General features: G+C 37.9%; 1 protein-coding gene and 1 pseudogene across 1 annotated transcript in view; one reads left to right on the forward strand and one right to left on the reverse strand.

Moving 5' to 3' along the window:
* The window catches only part of LOC149228469 (putative methyltransferase PMT3), a 122,216-nt gene extending 102,497 nt beyond the window's left edge, over positions 1–19,719 (reverse strand). Inside the window, exons 1-4 of the mRNA XM_089378222.1 lie at positions 18,587–19,719; positions 18,297–18,461; positions 17,877–18,059; positions 17,095–17,689 (exon numbers count right to left, since the gene is read on the reverse strand). Of these exons, the coding sequence (XP_089234348.1) occupies positions 17,095–17,689; positions 17,877–18,059; positions 18,297–18,461; positions 18,587–18,925 (1,282 nt within the window). The 5' untranslated portion in view covers positions 18,926–19,719. The remainder of the gene's footprint in view (positions 1–17,094; positions 17,690–17,876; positions 18,060–18,296; positions 18,462–18,586) is intronic.
* A 6,773-nt stretch (positions 19,720–26,492) lies between these two features.
* LOC149228471 (large ribosomal subunit protein P2 pseudogene) lies at positions 26,493–26,840 on the forward strand (annotated as a pseudogene).
* Positions 26,841–27,263: the final 423 nt, after the last annotated feature.

A 27,263-nucleotide genomic window follows, 5' to 3' on the forward strand; every position in this document is an offset into this window, starting at 1 on the left:
TCGCATGTGTATAAAGGCTACGCCCCTGACTTCTGCCGATGCGATATTGCGATCGCTCCTCCGCCGTCCGATCAGTCCCGACAAGATCCAACGGCCCACGCCCATATCGCTATCGCAAATCTCCCGATACCTCCTGCCGACAGATCTCCGCCATCCATTCATTCGATCCAACGATATTCGCTCCTCCCACTTCCGCAAGCCGCCCGCGCGTTAACTCATGATCACAACGGTTTTCCTCCCGTCACATCCGCCACGCGTCGCCCGATAACTCGCATCACTCGCCCTTGAACGATTACCGCTCACCCTCCAAAAGCGGTGCGATACATACCGTTTACCGCCCACTCGCTTGTCCCCACTCGTTATCTCCCGTGTATCTTTCCTAACCGATGGCCATCGGATCTGTCCGCTAGAGATCTGACAGCTCACGTTTGTCCACGCCCTTTTCGCTCTCATATCTCCTGCCGAGTCATATCCGTCGTTCATCTGCGCGATCCAACGGCTGATATTTGTTCCCGTCATACTCATGCCTCCGCCATACTGTCCGCGTCCATAGCCTGTCCCGTGCATCCGAAAGGAAGAAGGTGGCCAGTATTCAACACTCTGCGCAGTTACTCTTCAACCACCGCATTCAAGAGATAGAATGGCCGAGAAGGAAAAGGACATGCCTCGAGCAGATCAGTGCATTTATCAGTTATGGAATTTCATCCATCTTACACTCCACCTGCTCGAGAAGTACAGCAGAGCATCCAAGAAGATCAATTTTGTTCACTGAAGCAGCAGACTACACCAAAGACTCCATCAGAGAGTTAAAGCGTTTGGTGGTTCATTATGACCCCTTTGCTGATAGAGCGACAGGATATCTTTGTAATCAAACTCTATATATACCCAGGAAACAGATGTAATCAGGGTTGATGGTTGTTGTTTTGATGTAAGGTTCAACTTCTGGAGACTGTAACTACTTTGATACTTGCAGCATCTGGTCTTCATTTTCAGCTAATACAAGCTTCTTTTGCTGTTAATTGCTCACTTTCCATTTCCACTCTGTTCTAGGTTGTGCCTGTTATGCATTTGTTCATGTGCTCTTGATATTTAGCATTAGAGGGGCTGTCATCCCACCTCTGTGTTGAAGGCTAGTATGTATCATTGAATGTGTTATGCAGGTTTTTGTTTACTTAGTGTCAGAGAGTTGTCATCTTGTCTGTGCATTAGGAAATAGATTTGCAGACCTCTTTACTGATTGCAGCGGGCCATCACATGGTCTTGTGCATCTGCTGGTGTGGTCAGTATTCTCCATGTACACCTTATCCTCAAACTGTGAGTAATTGGTGGTCTAAATTCTTGTAGTCTGGGGGTGTTCACCCATGTCTGGAGTTAAGCACAGTAGAAGTGGTTATCTAGCTTGAACAAGCATAATTCCTTCCATTCATCCATTTCCAACATTTTGTTGAGTTTGTAATGTTCCCGAGCATCTCTGAGATACAAACTAGAAGAGTTTCTTGGGGTGATAACAGTCACCTTACCTCTGATACCATGTTCAAGAATCAAGGGTAGTTATGTATAGTAGGATTCTTCTAGACTTGATAACAATTTGTGAAGCTCTTGTATAATTTATCATGTTAGCTTAATCTTCTTCTCTTCTTATTAATGCATGTGTGTTTACTTCATCAAACTGCTAACAAAAACATAAGAACAAGAACACAAGACGTTGGCTCTCTGCCAGGGCCAAAACCTTTCTCTCTTAGAGAGGAAAACCCTTTGGTAAGTTTCTCTTATTGAAGCTTCTTATTGATCAATGTCAAACCCTAGACCCTTGACTAGAATGTCCTCCAAGCACAAGTCAAGTCCTTCCTTCTTTTTGTACTTTGTTCCCCGGCACTTAGTCTTCCTTCTTCCGGCACTTCGTACTCCTTCGTTCTTTGACCAAATAGAATAACTCCAAGTTTAGTTGTAATTGTATTTTTCCTCCGAGGGTCATTATCCCAGTAAGGGAACCCTTGTATGTTGAAGATTACATTAATGAAACAAGAGATTTGAAGAGCATAAATTTATGTGTGCATGTGTTTGAAATTGGTGTATTATTTTTATTCTGTTGTTATCTTTTTATTTACGTGTTAAAATCTCAGCAGTGCTTTTTGTCCAGTGGATCTGCAATAAGAATTAATTTACAACAAGGAATCTACTAGGTTAATAAATTGTCAATAGCTAGGATTATATAAATTAACATGGTATCAAATCACTCTCTAAGGAAAACTAGTCTCTAGTATTTTACACATTTAGTGCAGGACGCATTCGTACAAGGGTCATGGGGTTGCAAGTTGCAGCAATACAAAGGTGCAGAGGGAGCAATTGGATGTACATCACATGTGAGGCGAGGAGACTTGTAGCAATCGGGTTGTATGTGACAAAGGTCAACCGTACAAACAATTGTACGAAGTCGTGCATGCAGCAGATAGTGACAAAAAAAAGCAAAAAAAAAAAAGAGGACGGTTGTATGCAAGCCGCCAACAACCAAGGAAAAGCGTTGTGAAAGTGAGATGTGACAATTGTAATAGTTTGTAGACAGTAGAAGGCAGTTGTAAGTGACAATTGTAAATGGGCGGTTGTACATAGTCATAGGAAAAAATGGTTGCACGTCGTACGATAAGGATAGGACACATGAAAAGAGGCAACCACTAGAGCCATCAAGAGAAATCATACGCGACCGACATAGCACAAGGCATAAAGAAGTTGGGTTGTACGACAAATGACAATGCAGTCATCGTACACGGCTACATGAGAGGCAACATGCGATGTGGTCGTACAAGTACGACAATCAACCGTAAAAAAATGTGACAACAATAGGGACGCATAGACATAGTGCCAAAAAAGGCAACAACAATCGATTCATACATAGCACATGTGTTGGGCGGGGGCATCATACGCACAAATTCAATTGTACAGGTTACACAAGTAATGTCCATACGTGTAGGTTAGACTATGCAAAGTGATAAAGCAAACCATACAGTGAACCAGCAAACTAGTGGAGGTCATACTTCAGAGGGAGGTTATACCAAGGGTTTGACATAAAATTAATTTTGTGTGTTTTAAAGGACCAAAACACGAATCCATGAAGATATTTTAGCAAATCTATAAACCAACAACATTTATTTATTTCTTGTGGGTGTGAGGACTTAGCACAAGGAAGAAAATTATCAGATCTAGTAATGGCAACAACTAGCCTTAGGTTTGAAGACAAGTTGGATGGGACTTCAAACTTTCTTCCCTAGAAAGCAAGGGTTACCTTGTTGTTGAAATAAAATGACATTTGGGAGATTGTAAGGAAATTCAACCACCAATAGATACAATTGGCAACCCATCAAAAGGACATTAAAGCTCAATAGGTCATCATGGATGCCATAAAGGATCACATGATCCCTCACTTGGCATAGAAGAGGACAGCCAAGGATATGTTCAAGGCTCTAGTGGATTTATTCCAAAGCGATAACATGAATAGGAAGATGATCTTGAGAAACAAGCTCAAATCCATCCAAATGTCTAGGTTTGATAACATTACTAGCTATTTCATGAAGATGACCTAATAAGGGAGCAACTTGCAGCCATTGGGGAGAAGGTGGATGAGACAAAAACTCATCAATGTGGCATTGAATGGGTTTACCAACTCATGGGAACCATTTGTCAAGGGAATCTACGCTGGGGAGAAACTTCTCAAATGGGAGAGACTTTGGTATGATTGCATCCAGGAAGAGGCTTGGGAAAGACCAGCAGGCAAGGAGATGGAGAGGAGAACCTAGCCTTGGTCAATCAGGCCAAGAAGGGCAAAGGGAAGAATTCCAAAGGTAATGGTGAGGGATCACAACCAAGGAAGAAGAAAGACTTGAGTCAACGCAAATTTTTCATTTGCTACAAGAATGGGCACTATGCATCATAGTGCCAAAAGAAGAAAAAGGGGAAGGGGAAGTCACGGCATACAACAACATCAATATGTAATGTTCCCTACTAATTAATGGCTCAAGGGAGGATGAAGTAGCCTATCCAACCCCGTAGACTATAGTCAATGATAAAGGGGGGAACCCATTATCTAATGCTTTTGGGGCAACATTGGGTAAATTGGGGTAATTAGGGGAAAACTTGTGAAGGAAGCCAGAATTGGGGCTAAGTGGGGGAGAACTCGTAACCCCTCAAATTAAAATAAGGAGAAGAGAACCCAAAGGAAGTCTAAGAGGAGAATCATTATTCTCATCATGGTTGATTGTGTTGAGAAATCACTAGGGCAACAATTAGGTTGATTTCTCTTTACTTTGATAATTGCTTGTGATTATATGTTAGCTTCTTATTACTTTTGTTATGATCTGTTCATCAAACAATTACCAAACCATAAACCATGAAGATCACAAAAAAACAAAAAGAACACAAAATATAGGCTCCAAGCTAGGGAAAAACCCAAGGGAAAACCCAGTAAATTTTTCTCTTCTTATAGAATCAGATCAAAATGAGAATTCCAAGACCCAAACTCCAAGACCAAGACTTCCCACAAGACCCAAGTTAGACCTCCTTCCAAGCTTCTCCAACAAGCCCAAGTCAACTTTGGTCAACGCCTTCAAAACTCGGTCAAACTGCAAATTTTTGGCCCTTGCAACTGCTTTAGAATTTCGCACGTGTGAGAGATTTAGGGCATATTTATTCCTCCTTTGACCTTCGCTCTCTCTCCTTTGACTTTTGCTCTTATTCTTGACCTTTTTTGTTGGTTTTCTCTCGTTTCTTAGCACAGAAATCGAACTTGCTTGAGATGCTCCAAATGAGGTCAAACTGTCTTCTATTTATACATATCCAGGAGGTTGAATGGGTCACAAGCAAGGCCAACTTGGTTTTGTGGGGACAAAATTGACATTTTTGACTCAAATAAAATTATTTTTCCACTTTCTTTTCAAAGTCCAAATGGGACTTGACTCTAATACAACAATTTGACTTATGGCAAATATTCTTTTGACTCAATAACCCTAGAAGCATGAAGAACATGCTTGACCTAATTAACAAATTGACTTGAGCATGAAACCCGTGCTTGAAAAAATAAATTTATTTTTCTTTCTTTTTGCTTTTTCATGAAATATACAATGACATAAATACAATGATAATTATGAAGACCGATCCTAGTTAAATTTTTCAACAGATTAAATATTTTGTTTTGCGAGATGAGGCTCTGAGGGTTTTATGACCCCTTTTTCCTTTGATTGGTTTCGGTGATGAAAGATTCCACCCTAACCAATCCCCCCTCTTTCTCTCAATTGTTTGGCATAGCCTTCTGAGGCACTTTCATCTGGTTTTTTGGCAAGCAAGGGAGAATTATGTGGGCTATTAGTTTGGAACAACATTTATGTGGTTTATGTGGCATAAGCCTAGGGCAACAAGGCAATTGGATGCAATTGAGGAAGCAACGAACTAAGGGCAAACACTTGTTTGAGGCAGTTGCTTTCATTCTAGCCTTGTATGTGGCACCACAACCTAACTAAGGACAAATGAGGGCAATAATGGTCATTTTGTGTCATTTTTAGGGCAGCGGAACCCCTAACTGAGCTATAGAGAGATTGTTATGTGGTATTAAGGACTAGTTAGGGCAGTTCTAGGGAAACGGAGCCCCCCTTTTGACATCCCAAGCCCTATGAATTACTTTTGTGGCAAAGAGGAAGCCTTTAGGCTAAATTAGGATTGTGGTTTCACCTCCGGGAAAATTGTCAACAACAAATCAAGCCCTTGTGACAGTGTATAGATTTGTAGCCTAGTTGTAGCAGCGACTTCTTCCTAAAGTCTAGGCAAATAACATTGGACAATGCAAGGTCAAACCCTGGTCGTTTAAGGGCTAATACCTTGATCTGTGACAGCAGTCAGACTCAATTGATTAGGGTAGTTGAGAAGCAACATGGTCTCGTACTAAAGTTGATTGAAGGTCTAAATTAGGGCAGTAGGTTTGTTAGCAAATGTTGTGGACCTAAACTTTTAGTGTGAAGGATTAGGTTTATAACCCATTTTGTATTGTTGGGTTGGTTTCATGTGCTTGAATTATTGATGAACGGGACATTGGTTACTCTATTTATTGGAATTAATGTTATTTCTATCTGCAAGAATTGAAAATAATCATGTGATCCTAGCAGAATACAAATTTTCTCATGCAATCTATCAAACCCTATGGCAATTTTGCCCTAAGGGTTATTACACAACAAAGGTTCAACTTAATGAGGTTACAACAAAGTTCGAGAACTTCTCATTGGTGTCCTATCTATCTAAACAATGAATGAATTGAATTGATTTTCATGAGAAAAATGAAGCTCAATAAGCAATACAGAGATATTTACAAACATAAAAACATCGAGTTTCTATTTAGGAAATAGAAACAACCAGTTTCTTCTAAGAAACTGCTAATACAATAAAAATAGAAACAGCGAATAAGAATGAGCATTAAACACTAAATAGCATTATTCTAATACCCTCCCTTAATGCTCAATCTATTTACAACACCGATAGATCCTCTAAATTTTACAAACTTATCAAGACCAAGGGGCTTGGTGAAGATGTCTGCAGGCTGCTCTGTTGTGGGAACATATCGCAACTGAACAGATCCGTCTTCAACAAGCTGGCGAATGTAGTGGCAATGGGTTTCCACATGCTTTATTCGTTCATGAAAGACTGGATTCTTGGCAAGTTTGAGCACTCCCTGATTATCACAGAACAAGGGAGTAGGACCTGTCTGGAAAACATGCATATCCACAAGCATAAATCGAAGCCAAACTGCCTCACAAGATGCCTTAACTGTTCCCTGATACTCTGCTTCTGTTGAGGAGAGAGCCACAAACTGCTGCTTCTTACTAGTCCAAGTGATAGCACCGGATCCTAGACTAAACACATATCCAACTGTAGATTTACGATCATCAACCGAACTGGCCCAGTCAGAATCTGTGTAACCCCTGAGAATAGGATCGGAACTTCAAGTGTACAGAAGTCCATAATCAGGAGTGCCATGCACATAACGCAGCACATGCTTCGCTGCTATCCAATGATCAGCCTTAGGAGCTAACATGAAGCGGGAAATATAGCTCACTGCAAAACTAATGTCAGGTCTAGTGGCAGTAAGGTAGATGAGGCTGCCCACTAATTGCCTGAATAAAGTTTCATCCACAAGGGGTGACGCTGACTGAGCTGAAAGTTTGAGCCCTGGTTCCATAGGAGTCGTGGCAGGTTTGCAATCCTGCATTCTGAACCTATCCACAAGATTTTTGGCATACTTGGACTGAGAGAGAAAGATGTTGTTCTCGATCTGTCAAACTTCAACCCCCGGACAGTAATGAAGGAGTCCCAAATCTGTCATATCAAAGGTCCTGCACAAATCTTGTTTGATCCCATGGATCAAATGTGCTAAACTGCCAGTAATGATAAGGTCATCCACATAGACAACCACAAACAAAATATCATCATCATTATGCTTGATATACAGGATTGCATCAGATGGGCTTCGCTGAAAGCCATGATCTATTAGGTACTGATCAATTTTCATGTACCAAGCCCGAGGAGCTTGTTTCAATTCATAGAGTGCTTTAACTAATCTACATACTTTATGTTCTTGACTGGCAACCTTGAATCCCGAAGGCTGCGTCATGTAGACTTCTTCCTGTAAGTCACCATTTAGGAAAGCACTCTTTACATCCATCTGATGAACTTTCCAATTGAACTGAGTTGCTAGGGCAAGGACAAGCCGTATGGTACTCATCTTGGTTGTAGGAGCAAAGGTATCCTCATAGTCGATGCCTTCCTTCTGTGAGAACCATCGAGCAACAAGACGAGCTTTATACTTGTCTAGGGTTCAGTCAGCTTTGTATTTCACTTTATACACCCATTTGCAGCTGATGGGCTTTTTCCCCGCAGGAAGATCAAAAAGGGTCCATGTGTGATTCTTCTTAAGACTCTGGAATTCAGCTTCCATAGCCTGTTCCCACTCAGATGTACCCTTAGCCTCTGAATAGGTTTGAGGCTCAAAAATACTGTGCAGGTTAGCCATAAGAGCAAAATTTACTGTAGACTGTTGTTTGCTCTAATGTCTAGAAGTTCTACCTTCAAGGAGCTCATTATCCCAAAGATCACCAATGGTTCACCATTTAGGCTGGAGAGTAGATGAACCAATATCAGAAGGAGGTGGAGAAGGCTCAGGAACAATAGGAGCAACAAGAGGAGGGTTATTTTCCGGAGGAAGCTCAGGTAGTGTATCATCAAATACTGATGCTGCATCATCCCTCCCATCAGGTGGACCTACCGGAAGAAGAACATTGTGAGGCTAATCCTCAGAACACTGCGCAAAAGGAGGAGACTGAAAGAATCCTCTGTCTTCATCAAATACTACATCCCGACTGAAGCTAAGACGACCAGTGGCTATATCTATCAGCCTATAGGCCTTGTGATAATCATTGTACCCTGTCATCATGAGTTTCTGGCTTTTGGAATCCAACTTAGAGCGCTTAGTAGTTGGAATCCAAACATATGCAACCGAGCCAAATACTTCGAGGTGACTGATCTTAGGCTTACGGCCAGACCAAACCTCTTCGAGAGTCTTCCCCTTAACAGCCTAAGTAGCTGATCGGTTAATAAGATAGACAACAGTAAATACTGCTTTAGCCCAGAATTTGTTCAGAACACTCCTGTGTTGTAACATGGAACGAGCCATTTCAACAACCGTACGGTTGCGGCGTTCAACAACACTGTTCTGCTGAGGAGTGTAGGGTGTAGTTAACTGGCGTTTGATGCCATGAGTATCACAGAAGTTGGAGAAAGCAGAAGAACAAAATTCCCCCCCGTTATCTGTCCTAAGAGTTATGATATTACAGCCAGACTCTTTTTCAACTAAGGATTTAAACTTCTGAAAGATACTAAATACATCAGATTTATATTTTAGAAAATACACCCACATCTTTCTACTGAAATCATCTACAATAAGCAAAAAATATTTGCAACCAGTAATAGAAGATGTATTCATAGGACCACAAATATCAGCATGAATTAACTAGAGTACCTTAGATGCGCGCCAAGATTCTCCATCCTTGAATGAAGACCAATGTTGCTTGCCAGCTTGACAGGCGCCGCATACTCCCAACTGCTGAGTCTGAATATTAAGTAACCCTGACACAAGTCCCTCCCGAGAGAGCTGAGAGAGATACTGCATGTTTAGATGCCCATATCGCTGATGCCACAGAGTGCTGATGGGAGAAACACGAGCTGCTAGAGCCACTTCTGGAGAATCACCAGTGTCAAGAAGCCTGTATAGACCATGATCCTCTAGGCCAACAGCAACCATAAGACTAGTCTCCTTGTCGATAATGGAGCACTTGTGCGCACTGAACACTACATCAAGCTGAGGAGAGTTCCTCATAATCTGGCTGACAGACAGCAGATTAATTTCCATACCAGGAACATAGTACACATTCAAGAAGATGAGTGTGCGCCCACCAGACTGGATCTGAGTTGTACCTCTACCAACCACTGTGTACTTTTCACCTGCGCTGAATATCACAGAATCACTAAAAGGTGAGAAGTCAATAAACCAGTCACGCCTGTGAGAGAAATGGCATGATGCACCAGAGTCAATGTACCAGGCAGAAGACGGGACATGATCTGAAGACCTTTTAGCCATAAAGGCGTAAAAGGCAGATTCTGTCTACTTGGAATGTTCTGCAACATTCGCTATATGATGGGGCCCTCCCTGTTTCTTCTGTTTAGAAGCAATCCTCTGTCGGCAATCTTTCTTCATGTGGCCGAACTTGTGACAGTAATTACACTGCACATTTTTCTTCCTAGCAGGATCAAAAGGCTAAGAAGAACCTTTCTGCTGAAAGGACTGAGAGGACTGATATTTGGCAGCGAAAGCATTTTCTGAGGAGACTGATGAAGCACCACTACCAAACTGTTGTTTCCAACGATCCTGCTGCAGGAGTTTGGTGCATAACTCTGGAAACTTTAGATCAACATTAGTGGTGGTAATGTTGAGTGTTTCTGTGAAGTGTTCATAGGATTTCGATAGACTTTTCAGAGTGATAACTACCATGTCTTCTTCCTCCATTGTCCAACCAATGGCTTCACGCTGATCTCGAAGTTCTTTAATTTTGTTAAGATGTTCCTATAAAGACATATGTTCATCCATCATGATGGAGAACAACTGATTCTTTAGAAAGAAAGCTCTGCTCTTGTCAGATGTCTCATGCAGTTCCTTCAAATGCTGCCAGATTTCAGCAGCTGTCTTGCCGGAAGGAATCTGTGGTAACTGATCATCAGTCATAGAGAGTTTGAAAAGCATAACAGCTTCTCGATTTCGATCATCAAATTTATCTTGATCAGTACCAGCTGTACCAGAACGTAGCTCTTTGCCCAAAAAGAGCTGATCAAGACGCCTATATTCAAAAATGGTCAATATTCTCTGTTTCCAGATGTTATAATTGGTGCCATTAAAGCGTTGACTGCAATCTAACATTAGATTGGTTAGAGAAGCCATCGCATGTTTCCCAAGACACATAAAACAACAAAAGGAGTCCCGCACAGGTTTGAAGTAAATAGAACCAGAAATCGTTCTGAGAAGCTTAGGCAGGGAGAAACTTGGAAGATATTTGTATGCCCAGAAACTAATGTGTACGCAAAAAATATATGTTTTCTGAAAAATAATAAAAAAACATATACTGAGAGATTGATACAGGCAGGCTACCAATGATTCGTGGTCTCCACAATAACATACCAGATTTTAGGTTGACTGTCTCCCAAGAATACCTGACCCACCAAGATAGCGAATATGGATCCACGTATAATCACGTGCTATCAAGATCTTCGACTAGTCCCTTTGTCGAGAATGTTGTCACTACAAGCTATGGCTTGACGCTGTCACAGATGGTACTCACAAGTTCGGACTTCTCTCTAAGAAACTAATCACAGAACTGAATTCAGCTTATTATTAACAGCTATGCTGCGTTGACCATTTCCGCAGATCCTCAGAAATAAACTCTGCAAAAAACAAAACCGCCAAAGTGGATGCGTAGATCTGAAAAATTTAATATGGCCTAGCCGAAACGCTCAGACACTCAGCAAAAAACAAATGATGGACGATGCTGTTGTCTTGACACTGACTGTTTTCCGGCTTGACCCTGAACACGGTGTTGTAGAGACGTTAGACGTCGTCCTGTTTTTCACCGACAGCCAAGACTCTGGATTGCATGGAACATGATATTTTGATTATTGCGCTAATCAGGACTAAAACCCGCAGGTTGTAGATACCGTCTAACTCTTGCCCGCGTGTTAAAAAAACGAAACTCGCGTGTTAAAAAACCGAAACCCGCAAATTAAAACAGCACGTTGCCTTTCAGGGTTCTCTTGAACTGCATGACATCAAAGATATCAGCGATTTTACTGTCGTTCTCCCAAACAGCATGGGAATAACCAAAGCCACCTCTAGAATTCTGGAAATGACAACCGCGCCTGCGAACAGCAATGGAAATCGCAGAACAAATTACGTTGTGCCACGGATCTACCTGGCTTGGGTCCGACGCCAAGAAGGATTGTGCGCCCAAGTATATTCCAGCAGTCAAGAAATCCTCAGAGTAGTCAGATCCCGTAGGCACAAATTAAACAACGACGTCGCGAAACAAATTACGTTGTGCCACGGATCTACCTGGCTTGGGTCCGACGCCAAGAAAGATCGTGCGCCCAAGTATATTCCAGCAGTCAAGAAATCCTCGAAGTAGTCAGATCCCGCAGGCACAAATTAAACAACGACGTCCAAAAAACAATTGACGCCCCAAAAAAAAATCAAATTCCAAGAGCAATTTCGAAATGAACCACAAAATTTTTCAAGCAATGAAAAATTATTTCGAAAGATACCTGTGCTCTGATACCATAATCAATGAATGAATTGAATTGATTTTCATGAGCAAAATGAAGCTCAATAAGTAATACAGAGATATTTACAAACATAGAAACATCAAGTTTCAATTTAGGAAATAGAAACAACCAGTTTCTTCTAAGAAACTGCTAATACGATAAAATAGAAACAGCTAATAAGAATGAGAATTAAACACTAAATAGCATTATTCTAATACTATCTACTAGCACCATCACCGAGAGTGCTTGGTACTTGACAATGGTACATTACGCCATATGACAAAAGCAGGGAGGTGTCTAGTAGTCTAACAAAGAAAAGCTTGGGGGTTCATGTGGAGCATGGTGACAATGCCAACTATGCAGTGAAGGGAAGGCAGAGGGAACCATTAAGTTCTAGCTCGAGTTAAAAGAACATTGGAAGTGAAGGATGTGTTGTTTGCACTAGGATTGAAGAAGAACTTGACCTCAAATCCGGGAACCATTACGTTCTAGCTTGAGTCAAAAGGAACATTGGAAGTGAAGGACGTGTTGTTTGCACTAGGATGAACTTACCCTTGGTGTCAATGATAGAGGACAAAGGATTTGAGGTCATGTTCAGCAATGGGCAGAGACTCATTTGTCCAAAGGATACTAGCCTAGACACAACACTGGCCATTGAGGTTAGAGAGGGCAACTTATACAGGTTGAAGGGAAAACTTGTTCAAGGTTTGGTACATGACAGTGACAACCTATGTAAGTTGTGGCATGGGAGGAAAGGACAATTGCACTACGAGGCATTACCGATCTCAAGGGAGATTGTCACTAGTCCCACAGATTTCAATGTTGAGCAGCAAGGCATGTGCAAATGGTCTACACTGTGCACTTGGCAAGAATGCCAAGGCTGCTTTTCCAAGCAACGAGAGTAGGTCCAAGGGGATCTTAGATCTCATTCATTCAGATGTGTGTGGACTGATGTCAGTGGCATCAGTGCAGTGAGTGCTATATTATGTCACATTCATTGATGACTATTCCAAGAAAACCTGGATCTTCTTCATGAAGACCAAGGATGAGGTCTTCAATCGGTTCTGGGAGTTCAAGGCCCAGGTGGAGAACTAGACAAGCAAGAAGATCAAGGTCTTGAGGTTAGATAATGGGGGAGAGTACACCTCCAATGACTTCAAGGATTTCTGCAAGGAGGCAGGGATCAAGAGGGAGATGACAATCTCGTACAACCCTCAACAAAATGGGGTTGCGGAGAGAAAGAATCAAGCCATCATTGGTTCTACAAGACAACGATACATGACCATAATCTGCCTACTTGGGCAGAGATATGTAACACTACAATATATTTGCACAACAGGAGTCCTCACAGGATATTGGGGGCAAGACCCCTGAGGAAGCATTCATAAGAGTGAGGTCAAAGATAGGACACTTCAAAATCTTTGATTGTCAAGTATACATCTACAAGCATCTAGAGAAGAGGACGAAGTTGGAGCCTTCACGAGAGAGGATGATATTTGTTGTATACAACGAGACCTCAAAAGCTTACAAGATCGTCATACCAGCACAAAGGAAGATAGTTGTGAGCTAAGATGTTAAGTTCAAGGAGAACTGGGCATCTAGGAAGCATCATGAGTTGCCACCAACAGTGACAGAGGACGAGAAGCAAGAGGCTCCAAAGGGAGAGCAAAATGCAGAGACTACCAATTCAGGGAGTTAACCTTCAAGCAGTGAGGAGTCAATTGCTCCTTCCAGTTCTGTCAAAAGGCCTAGGTGGTTTGAGCAGACATTGAGGGATACTCAAGAGCAAGTTGAAGCTCCTCCAAGCACATTCTTTTGAAATAGTAACTAGGTTCGGTCTTTTGAAATAGTAACTAGGTTCAGTCTTCATAATTGTCTTTGGACATGTATCAATATGTATTTCATGTAAAAACAAAAAGAAGAAACTTAGAAAAATTATTATTATTTTATTGTCAAGCATGTCCTTCATGTGTTATTTTTTGTCAAAAGAAAAAGTCAAAGGACATGTTCTTCGTGACCCTCTGAAAAGAAGAAAATTTGAATTTTTGCAAGTGTCAATTGTCCCTCCAAGTTGCCAAGTCGGCCCTCCAGGATAAAAAGTCAGCTTGCCCAAGGGTCGTGTCTTTTCGCATGAGGAAACAACTATATATTGGCACCCATCTTCCATCATTTGGAAATCAATTCGGTGATCATCTATGGTGAATAATTCGGATGTCTGAGGCAGAATAAGAAGGTTCCTGAGGAAGAAGGTCTGTAGAATAAAATGAGAGCTTCATATGGCAATATACTTCTGTAAAAGCAAGCTTCCTGTGACAGTATACTTCTGAAAATGCGAACCTTTTTGTGACACTGTAATTCTAACAAAGCAAGCTATTTATCTATGTGATAATGCAAGTCATTTGAGGATTGTTATCTCTGTGAATACGAGTTTCAGAAATACCGTCTCCTATGATTATGCAAGTTTCAGAGGTAACTAGTGATGCGAGTTTCAGAGACATTTAAGGACAAAGATATGGCTGGATGGTGGACTATCTTATTAACCGAACGTGGAAGAGTTTTGGAGGGTTGACTTGGCACTTGGATCACTGGTTAGTTTCACTTGGATCTCTTGTTGATGAAGAAGCTATAAGGAAAAGATTGATGGGTTTTCCCCTTGTGGGTTTTGCCCTAGCCTCTAGCCTAATCTCTGTTGTCTCTTGTCTCTTTCGCATTATGATCTCTATTTTGTTAATGTGTAATTGCTTGATGACATAACTAATTAAAGTAAATGCTAAGAAAATTATGTATAACAGTCATAAGTAACTACCATGATAAGAAATTCTATTATCTATCTGAATTTCAACACATTCGGGGAGAATAGGCCTCCAAAGAAGTTTCTGAACTATATGCCATTAATCAGTGGCGCCATTGGAGAGGCACCTGACTAGGAGGTTTGGAGGAAAGCCATGGTGAAGGATGATGTATAGGACATTGTGCCAAGACCGAAGGGAAAGAGAGTTCCAAGTGGATCTTCAAGAAATAACTTCCTTGCTAAGAGGGAGTGTTGGTGATAGTAGCACAAACAGGTACTTCCACACAAGTCTAAGTGTCTAGATGTTTGGAAATTGTCCAAAGGTCTTTTAGCCTTAGTAAATTACTTTAATTATAAGGAATTAATAAAGTACTTTCCTTTTATAATAAAATTTGAGTTAATCTAATGAAATGAAAAGGTTATTTGCATTAGTGAATTAGATGAATCTCAACCATTGATATCAAGTAAAGTTGAGATCTAATCTCAACCTTCAATCACTTGGGAGATTAGGGTTGTGGATTGAATTAATAACTCCAACTTATAAAATGAAGGTCGGGCTAAGGGAGAAGACACATCTAGTGAGCACAAGAGAGTGAGATGGTGAGATCTCAGAGATTGAGTGGAGAAGGACATTCATCCAAGTGGGTACAGTCCAAGGAAGAGTGCAAGGGGCAGCAAGGGAGAAGGATCCAGATCAGCCAGCAAGATTGAAGGACAGATCTACAAAGGGTTTGATCAGCCGGAATAACTCAAGGTTTTGTTGTAATTGTATTTTTCGTCAATTATCCCAGTAAGGGAGCCCTTTTATGCTAAAGATTACATTAATGAAACAGTGGATTTGAAGGGCAGAAATTTATGTGCATGTGTTTGAGGTTGGTGTGCCGTGTACTATTTTGCTTCCACTATTATCTTTTTATTAACGTGTTAAAATCTCAGTGGTACTTTTCATTCAGTAGATCTGCAGTAATTACTAATAATTATTTTACAGCAAGGAATCTACTAGGTTAATAAATTGCCAGTAGCTGGGGTTAGAGAAATTAACACACCAGCCACATAAAACGGCTCACTCGCATGGCCGAGGAGGCCACAAGAGGCAAAACATGTCTCTAGGGGATTTGATCCTTTGTGAGGGCTATGAAACACCTCCACTTTTCCATTGAACCAAGACCTCGTTGATCAATTTCTAATTCTAAGTTTTGTCTCGAGAAAAAAGTGGATTGGAAACTTTCCCCCATTCCCCTTGTTGAAGGTTTCATGTTTTATATAATTCTTTTGGGAAAGATCATTTGCTGTTCCTCCATCCCATCTAGCAAAGCAGAAGGCAAAAACAAAATCACTTAAAACGTTTGCCCTCACTATTTTTTTCTGGAAACAATTATTGCTAAGTTTATATGGAAGAACTCCCAAAAGTATTTTAAGTAGGAAACCAGAGTGTCACACTTGACCAAGTAAACTAGAGTATAGTCCAGTGCTTGGCATAGGATTTGAAGCTTGTAGATCAATCAAATCATTGCATGGAGCACTATAACTTTGTTCTTTCTTCCTGATTTGATTCCTACATATATCACAGATAAGTACCTGAAAAATGTCTTTAAAAGTTACCCTGGAATGCACAATAGAGCAGAGTGTTGACTGCCTGATACCACAAAGTTATCCTAGCTCATCCTATCTATCCCGATACCGAAAGAGTATGTTCCCCAAAAGAAACTAATTGAGATACAAAACCCCTGTATCTAATTTCTAAAAAAATTGAAATTGGCTTTATGGATGTAACTTTCAGATAAGTTTGTCGTCCATAAGATGAATTTGTGTTCATCATTCCTTAGACAAAATTCTGAGTTAAAACACTAATGATCCGATTTCTCTTAGTTAGACTGATCCATGAAAAACTAATAAGTTTAAATTAGAAAAACACTTTGCTGTCTTTGCCCGGATACAGAAGCTGAGAAGCCTGAATCTGGTCACAGGGGTATTCAAGCGTTACCCAAGTTCTTGTTCAAGAATTGTCTGGAAAGAGAAAATACCCGTCAAACAGTTGAAACATATGATACTTTTTAAGTTTTTCTTTGAGTTAACAAATTTTATATCGATTATACACCTATTCAAGCTAACATTTTATTACTTTGAATTGGATCTCAGAGTTGGTGTATGCTATGTATGCCATTTGAAATATAGGTATTGCACCTTCTCTTTCAGGAATGTTTACTTATGTGATTCACATACCTGTTCCTTTCGGAATGCAAAAGGTTGGATTTTATTTCATGAGAGAGGAGAGGCAAATGACCTAAGCTTTCTTTTTCTCAGAAAAATTCAATTAAAACTTGCAGTACGCCTGAAGGAAAATTTTCGGTGTATTTAAAGAATGAAAATCAGCAAAGATTCATGAAAGAGGAGGTAACAAATCTTACGATCTGAATAAGGCGTAATGCATGCCTTCATTAAAACGTGCCAAGACGCATCTGGGTCTTCTTCTGAGTTGCAAAGTGGTGGCTTGGTGCCAGGAGCCCTTTTCAAGTAACAATCATTGGTCAGAGGCTTGACCCATATTACAGTCTGGTTCCTTTTTGAGGCAACTTTCCAGCACATGCGTTTCACGAGATCACTCATAGCATTCCATATCTGAAGATTTTCTTCATCTTGCATGTATATTTCAGGAGAAGAATATACAAAATAGCCACCTGGCCTCAGCAGCCTATCCAACTCCAGCAGCAGGATGCCATCCCTCTGAAGCCAATCAATTCTACACCGAGAACAGTGAGCCAATTCAAATGACCTGCTTGGATATGGCAATCTCTCTGTTCCCAAAACCCCAAGAGTTGCAGGTATTCCTCTCTCTAATGCAAACTGAATCTGATTCTGATGCACATCATTTGGTGCAAGGGACATAGCTATAATGTCAAGAGGAAGGAGATATGCTCCAAAGCTGGCCACTCCACAACCCACATCCAAAACTGTTCTGATCTTGCCACCATTACTCAGATTCCCTCCCGGAATTTTCAGCATCTGTTCACAAAACCGTGTAATTACATTGCAAGGGCAGAAATTCAAAATGCATGGTGATTATAAACTACAAACTCTCATTTCTGAAACGATATATATTCAAAATGTTCAACCATCTAAGCTTTTAAGTTCAAAATTCCATACTAATAAGATGCCATCTCGGTTCATTTAAAAATTATAAATACCATACATCTGCAATGGCTGCAATGTACTTGTCAGCTCCATTATGGAAGTGAGTACCACCACCAGGGAAATTGATCTTATCTCCATTCACTATCATCCAATTCTGATCTGATTTTTCCTCTGCCAGATGTGTATGAGGTATATTCACTTTCCATACTTCATCCCTACTTGCTGGCCATTTGATAGGAACCTGAATAAGATATAGATATAATTTTGTGACTGCTACCAACACAGGACCTCAGATCCCAGAACATTAGTCATCCAAAATCTTTAAAGTAAAAAGGTTGGTATTAAAAACAGTACCTAGTAGAAGTGATTACAAAGTGAAACTGAAACTAAAACTGTAAATTCGGGGAAAATTGAATATACAGGAATAAACTGTGAACAAAACGCAAGATAAAATTACAGGTGAAAGAAGCATTTGGACCTTAGATCCCTCCGGTGGAGGGATCAGGCAATTGAAGCGTCGTTCTGTAGGAGGGAAGTGCCTTTCATAGTGCTCCATAAGACCCAATTCGAGTTTAAGCTTTAATTGGTAGATAAGATCCTGATCCAAGCATGGAATTAACTCTGAGTACTTACTGTCGCACTCCTATAAAACAGAGGAGTAAATTATCGTCCAATATTAGCAACTGAGTAAATTACAACAGAAAAGTATAATGATTCCGAGCAGAGCAACAATAATATCCCACACAAAAGTTTTGATTGAATACTTACAGGGAAGGTTTTCAATGTAATTTGGTCGTTTTCTTCGTTTGGGATCTCGTTCTCAAGCTTGGGATCGCTTTCTTCGTCATCCTCTGTATTCCTTTTTTCCCTTATGAGTATATCCTCCTGGAGATTTGATCCATTATCTTCATCATCATTGTCACCCTTATTCCCTCCAAGCTTTCTAGATGATCTTTCGACTTGAGTTGAAGTACTCTGATGCATTCCGGACCCAAAGAAAGATCCATAATAGACAAAAAGAAGACCTAGTAAAAACAACATAACGAATAGACAAGTAACCAGAGGCTTCCTTTGAAATTGAACTCCATCACTTCTACCCCTTGGCATGTTGAAAAGCAAGCAAGCTTCTGTTCAGTATTCAAAGCTCACTGCTTACAGTAGTGGAAAAAATATTACTAATAGATACGCCCGCATAGATGTGCTCTCGATGAACCAGATCCAGATCACGTCAGTGCCCTAATATGTAAGCCCTCTTAAAAATAGACTGAATTGTCCCTACAAATCCAGTGGAATTTTCTCACAGAAAGAGGATTCCCTCACAAATCCAGCGGAATTTTCCCACAGAATGAGGATTCTTCTTTATTTTTTGTCCAATGTGAACACGAATGATAGAGAGAGCAAAACGCCCGAAGGTTCAAAATTTCTAGAGCGTCATCGATTCAGATTCGGACATCTAGAAGCCTAATGAAATGAAAAATCGACTATAGCCAAAACCCAAAGTATGTGTATTTTAGAGCAACTTGAGGGTTTCAGGATAACCTAACATGGCTTTCGATTCATCTAACGGATTCCAATGCTCCATCATCGGCCCAATAAAGAAGCACCTGTAATGGCAAAAACCAAATGTTTCCAACAAAGCCAAATAGAGATTTTACTCTCAAAATCGACTTCCGTACCAAACCAACCCAACCCAACACAGTGTAAAGTTTCTTTTTATTAATTATAAGGAGGAGAAAGAGCGAGCCAAACTCAAACCGACTCGGATTTGACTGCACCCAACAGCGGAGTCGATCCAATGTAAACCTAAAACAGCAGCAGTGAATGAAACTGAACAGTGATAGTTCTCAACAACTAAACAACAATATTAAATTAGTAGTGACTGACAGAGGAGACGAAGTGGATTCTATCAGTATGCCGCACATAATCATCATCATGGGGTTACTACTAGGAAACTAGTGTCAAAGTAAACCGGTGTGCTGTCATTCTTTTTATTAGTTAAATGTGTGATGTCATCCTTTTTCTTTTATTTTTTTCAAGAAAAGGAAATAAGTACAAGTAGCTGGCATTCAAATTGTCGTTCATTTCTGAACAAAAACGCAATCTGGATATTGCATAGAAATCTGATAAAATGAGCATTTGCAATCTCAACATTTATTAATTGCAAGATTAAAATAATTTAACGTCTCCAAATCATTACAATTCCAGCTCTTATTCTTCAAATTCTCACGAATACAGACGATATGAACAATACATACGCAACGCCGCCCAAATTTTCACACTCGGGCTGCCCATCCCATACCTTTCTGTTGGATTTGATTTCCTCGGGTTCAATGCAAAGCCAAGAAGCAGACAGCCTCGGAGCAATCCAAAACAATTCTGTAAATTTTTGGTTAGGTTAAGTGGTTAAGCGGCAACCAATAATTCTTCCCATCTATCATGCTCGCCTCACTCTGTAAACGCAATTTTAAACGCTACCACTAAACAAATATTTAAATTTTCTACTGCGTCTTCATTTTGTTCATGATTTCCTCGAACGGCGCTCTCAGTTGTGTTGGGACAGTAACCCTGATTTTCTTCTTCCGACACGCATCAGTGTTGTATGCAATTGAGTGTTGTTTCTTTAATAGCAGCGCCACCCCCAATTGCGCAGATTTCCTCTTTCGGTGATGAAACCCATGGTTGCGTTTGATCTAGGACAGGTTTGACACAATAATCCACTCAGTTAGTTTGGATCGATGGCGGTTGCTATAATTTGCCGTAAATATATGAGGGTAAAACATTTACCATTTATTTGTGTTTTCGGGATTAATTACATGTTATAGAATGGGTAGACTTTTCGAATCAACTAATGTGGTTCATCCTCGTGACAAATGGTGAGAAAAAACAGTCTTAACAAAAATTAAATAGCAGAGAAGCATCCGGGTCTTGAGATAATGGTTAGAAACTAGCTGTTGAAAACTAACTGTTAAAAGATTACTTATAGTTAAGAGAAAAAATATTTTAAAATTTAGTTAAATTTTAAATTATATCTTAATTTTAATTTATAATAATAAATTCCAAAAATATAAATAAATATAAATAATAATAAGAATAAAAATAATAACCTTAAAAAAATATTTAAATAAATAAAAATAATATAACACAAATAATAAAATAATAAAAACAAATAATTTAAAAAATATGAAGGTAAATAAAAACAAATAATATAAAAATAAAAACAAATAACAATACCCTTAAAAATATATATGTATAAAACAATTAACAATAACAATAATGGTAATAAAAATAATAATCGTAATAATATTAAAGATAACTAAATAAATAATAATAATAAAAACAATTAAAAAAATCACTAAGAGAGGGCAGGAATTTTCCTGCTTAATTTTCAATTATCATCTCGATTAAGGTTGATAGATTGCTTCTCAATCTCAATGGCTTCTCTATGTTTCCCATCTCGTTTTCCTTTTAGTGTTTTTTGAAAATGTCACTATGAATATGGTTAAGGATTTTAATTCTAGTTTTAATGGGAAAATATTAAAATTGTGTCATTAAAATTTATTTTAATAAAGAAATTGAAATAAAATTTAAATAATAATATATTAATCATACCTATATATATATATTAAATATTTGAAAATATTAATTTATAAATGATAAGATAGAGTAACAATAAAATTTCAATGTCTTCAAATTTGCCATTACAGCTAGAAATGGTTGTCCTCATTGCTATTACAGCTAGAAATGGTTGTCCTTACTGCTAGTTCGAGTTATGATAGGTTTTCTCACCATGTGAAAAACAATAAAATTTCAATACTATGAAAAACTAAATAGAAATCAAATATTATTATTATTATTATCCAATTTTAAGGTCACCCAGGCCAAGGGAAACACCACATTGGTGTATGACACCCCCTTGTTTGTGGGACAAGGGACCCACCTCCGTGCAGTGATTTGACTCCTAAGTCTACGAAGACATACATACTCTACCCCCTCTAGTTTTGAACCAATGACTTCTTAAGAGGAAACAACCTGTAACCTCTTAAGAGGAAACAGATGATATTAGTTAAAATGATATTTTTTTAATCAAATTGAAAAATGAAAAATCATAATTATTTTTGGATAAATTTTAATTTTCTATCACAAATTAAAATTATCTAACTATAAAAATATCTCTAACTAATAAAAAAGATGTAATTTAACTTATATCGCTTTTTCACAATATTTTTTATGGTTAATGTTAATTAAAATTTTGCATATTTTTAAAAACTTGAGTTTAAGTTTTCAATACTATTAAAAACTAAATGGAAATCAAATATGATATTCGTTAAAATGATATTTTTTAATTAAATTGAAAAAGAAAAAATCATAATTATTTTTGGATAAATTTTAATTTTCTATCACAAATTAATATTATCTAACTATAAAAATATATGTAGCTAATATAAAAAAAGACGTAATTTAACTTATGGACAAATGGCTTTTTTCACAATATTTTTTATGGTTAATATTAATTGAAATAAAAACTTGAGTTTAAATTCCCAAAGGTATATATATATATATATATATTAATTGTTAAGGTGTTGTGTAATAAGGCCATAATTTTGCTATTTTTCGCTAGAATCAAGTGAGAAAATTTTTGATAATGTAGAAATATTTGAATTCATTTTTATGATGGAAATAGATTTAGCACCATCAAAACTTTGAAGCTTAACATATATAACTTAAATTTACATAATTTTCACTCATTTTTCTAAAAATCATACCAAAATTCTGATTATTTTCCAAACAAACAAAAACAACAATTTTAAAAAGCTGAATAATTGTCATGTTCCTTAAAAGACAAATAGGGCAACCACATGAATATCGTCCCACTGTTGGGTGTGCACGTATGAATACGTTACCTTGTCAAGAAAACAGCAAATGAAATAGTATTATGACATTGTTTTCAATTTTGATTTTGCCACTCCACTCCTCTCGCCTCCCCACATCACATCAGCATATGGTGAGCCCTTGACCGACACCAAATGTACGAATCACCTCACCGACGATTTTCCCACTTAACTTTGAATATAAAAAATATTTTCCCGGTTTTGGGTGAAAAATGTTTGGTTACTTTTTTTAAGACCATATGTTTTGAATTCACTCATGGGTGGATATGATTGGCTCAATTTAATATATAAATTCCAATATACTAGCTTTTGTATTAAGAGGTGTGTACAAAGACTCCGAGTGTTTTGGTTTATTTGAAAAAGAAGGGTTTCTAATGTTTTATTGGAGGTTGGATATTGACCAGTAGAATGGGCTTGAAAGTTGATTGGTCGAATGAGTTTGGAAGTCGGGTAACTTTTCAAAGGTTTAATATGCCAAGAAGTCTGACTATGCGGGATATCATTGTGCCATGTTCTCTTTTCCAATGCCAAGAAAGGAAATAAATATGGATAGCAAAAGATGAAAAAAAATGGTGGTCATCAAATATGAAAGATATTCAATCTAATATAAGAAGAAGTGGTGAGGTAGTAGTGTGGTTAGAGTTTGGATTACACCATTGTTTAGTGTGATCACTTTAAATGGTAATAAATATAAATGATCTATTTGGGCAACAAATCATTTAAAGTTGCATAGAGTATTCAAAATGTTGCAAAATATGATTTGTGTTAATGTGAAAATTAAATCCCATCATAATAGTTAAACCAATCAAAAATTAAATATATAAATTTAAAATATTCAAGAAATGTTTTTTCTTTACATAAAAATGAGATTAATGTATAATTTTACAAAACTTTAAAAAAAAGGTTTCAAAAAAATAGTAGTTAATAGAAATTCAAGAAATATTCTCTTTGTGTCCATGGCACTGATTGGGTGCCTTGTTAAGGCATTCCTAGATGTTAAGTCATTGGTTCAATTCCCCACCCTACTTAGTAGTTCTTTTGTGCACTTTTTTCGAAAAGTTATTATATCTATTTAACTTTTTCACATTATGTTAATGATGTAAAAACTTAGTTTATCTATTCATCCAAAATCTTATTGAAAATTTTGAGAATAATAAGTTTAAATTTTATAATCTATGAATTATGAGTGCCCTATGGTTTTTGAAGGCTTTGAATTCATTTGCTTTAGAAAGTGCATTTTAAGCAACTAAAATTCACAATGTCATTAAAAAAATTATCATTAAATTCTAGCCCAAAAAAACAGTAACTTTGAATAGTTAAACTGCACTTAATGTAAATCCTAAAATAGCAGTTTGAATGAAAATTGTAAAATTAAAATTATGTTATCAATTAAATTGTATCTGAGAATAATTATTCAATAGTTCTCTTTTTCAAGTCATGTTGTGCAAAATAAGTAAAATGGAATTATTGTTTTAAGTTGGAGGGAACTTCATTATAAATGTTATAAATCAAATAGATTTTCCAACTTTAGAGGAGACCACAAAAAGGAGATGAAGAGGGAAAGAGAAACACAAACGGAAAAAAATAGAAATTAAGTGGGAAAATGTAATTGAATGAGAGAAACACTTAACATAAATGCAATATTAATGTTTGTTTTATTTATTGATTTATTAGAGTATGTTTTTCTCGTTAATTTTATTTAAACTCTAGTGCAAAATTTTATGACAATAATTAGAATTGTAAATTTTAATTATTAAAATTAAAATATTTTTTTTAATATTGTAATTTCTTTTGAAATAATTAAATAATTTATATATTTTAAATATAGTTTAAGTAATATAAAATTGAAAATAAAGATATAATCCAATAGTAATTAGGTAGTGGGAAACTATTCTTCGCTCAAACTAATGACAACTTCTTATCACATTCTTCACTTAAAAGATAAATCTTCCACCAAAATCTGAAAAAACAATGCTTTGCTCCCACATTAATGGCAACATTTTTTTGAATTATTAACTTTGAAAATAGATCTTTCACTCTGAGCAAAATTGTGATAAGGAAAAATGTTCTTTTAATTAACATAATAATAATTTACTTCGTTAAGTCACTTAAGAGCTATAATTGTAATTGTAGTTGTTAATAAGAAGTTACACATTATAATTACCAAGGAGGCAATTAGCTTGTCGTGACTCCAAGTCGCCACCACCATCACATGGCATGGGACATAATATTCAAAGTATTCCATTTTTAGGACACAACATTCAAAGTATTCCATTTCTATTTATGAGCTCTTAATTGTAATTTTATCCGTTCAATAAGAAGTTACACATTGTAATTACCGAGGAGGTGATTAGCGTGTCATGACTCCAAGTCGCCACCATCATCACATGGCATGGGATACAACATTCAAAGTATTCCATTTCTATTTCTAAAAATAAAATGCTTGTAGACACCATTTATTTTTGCCTTCACCTTTGGTTCGCTCTTTGTACTGAACTCTCATTCTGCCCTCCCTCCTTCCGCTTTTCTTAACATCATGCAAGTTGTTGTAGATACATTCTCCAAGCTCCCAAATGCATTGCTTTGCCTCATCCTTTCTAAAATCCATAATTCCAATTAGCGCAACAATTAGATGCTTTGTTCTCTTTTGAAGATGGAGATTCCTCTACAGCAAAAATTTGTAGCTCAGTCTCTCCCCTTATCTGCCTCTCGACTCTGTTTGGGCAAGCCCAGATCCAAATGCGCTCTAAGTAACAATGTTGGAGAATATAATCTCTTTGTCTTACATTTGCCGAATCTGGAGGCTTTTCATTTGTTTAACGACATTTCCCAAAGGGGCTAGGACAAAAACAAGTGGCAGTTTAGTCATCAAAGTGTATGGAAATGGGTGTGGTATGTTGCTGGCATAAATATCCAGCATCTCACTCTAAGTGTTTCCCCTTTAAAGGATATACCACCACCTGCCCTTGCCTCATGTTTGCTACTACCAGACTCTCCAACAATGTTCTCACATAATTCCAACCCAATTCCCTAAGTTCAACCATCTCATTACATGCTCCTTCAAAGATATCAAATTCATAGATAACGCTTTGGCTTGCTTATTTCTCACTGCCCATCTCTTCATAAACTTACTATAGCTCACCATGTTGGCTTACTGAAACCTATCATTTCAACTTCCAACCTTAGACATGTAGTTTTAGATGGTGAAGTGGAGATGCAGGTTTTAACTATAATTTTCTTAAGCTTACAACTCTAAAGATAAAGGGGTCTTTAAGGATACAAGATGTGAGAATAAATGGAATGTTTTTTCAAGAACATTCTCACATGATCTATGAACTCAAAGATTGTTTAGGTATCTTTTTGCTTTTCTTATTAGATTTATGTGCTTATTTAGGTTGAATTTCATCGCAATAAAGTTGCAAGAGCAGAAGGCCAATCCATATTGAAATGCAAAAGGCACTGTTGTTGAAGCATGTCTTCCCAAGTGAAGAGAACCAGTAGCCACTTTTCTTGTGTAGATTGGTACTCTAAAAAAGGGTGATGTGGTGGTGTGTGATGAATCATTTGGGAAGGTAATTGGTTCAGTTTTAGGGAATATTTCATATTTAGGTGTTTCCAATACCTTTTAGACCATTCTCAAAGCTTTCTTGAAATGTTATTCATTTCCTCAGCTTTAGGTTTTGCCTTGTCTTAAATGTACCTTATGAGCAGGTAAGGGCTTTGATTGATTGTGCTTGCACTTTTTGGAGTGGAGAGAAGAAAGTAGTGGAAGCAAGAAGGCAAGGATGAAGGTTGTGGCGGCCTAATTGCTTGTTGCACTAGGTGGCAACACCAGTCCCAGTGCAGTTGACATCAAATCTATTCTCGGCTCAGTTGGAGCCGATGTCGACGATGATAAAATAGATTTCATGTTAAGTCAGCTTGAACACAAAGACATAACAAAAGTGATAGCATCTGGAAGGGAGAAAATTGTTGTGGTTCCCTCAGGTGGAGGGGTGGTCGTAGTGGTTTCTAGCGGCGATGACAACGAAGCTCCTACTGTAGCAGCAGTCGAGCCAGAGGCCAAGAAGGAAGAAAAAATTGAAGGAAAGGGGGAATCTTACGAGGATATGGGTTTCAGTCTGTTTGATTAAGGTGGTGAAGCGGTATCACCCAAGATGCTTTCAATATTTTGTTGTAGGATGAATATTAGGCTAGTTTAATTTATTTCTTTTGGTTTGTAATTCAAAATTTGTTGGCATTGTGCCGTCGTAACTGAGATATATTCATGACATATATCGACAATGAAAATGAAGACAATTTTTATTGAATGATGTTCAATGAACACATATTTTTGAGTATATGAAATTCGTTCTTCAATGAAGAGCAAGTATGGGCTTTGCTTAATGACGATGGATCTTGTCTTGAGGAATCTAAGCCCTCCATAGTTGTGCAAGTTTGTAAAGCTCTATAGTCTTTCATTTTTTTGGTGCCCTTCTCTCACTGCCTACAAAATCTAAAGACTTAATTTTGTTGCTTTCTGTTTAAAAAGGTTTGAAGATTGAAATTAATATAAT

Source organism: Pinus tabuliformis, chromosome J (genome assembly GCF_031772625.1).
Source record: "Pinus tabuliformis cultivar Carrire ecotype Pingquan chromosome J, CPIR1, whole genome shotgun sequence".
Classification (NCBI taxonomy): Eukaryota; Viridiplantae; Streptophyta; class Pinopsida; order Pinales; family Pinaceae; genus Pinus; species Pinus tabuliformis.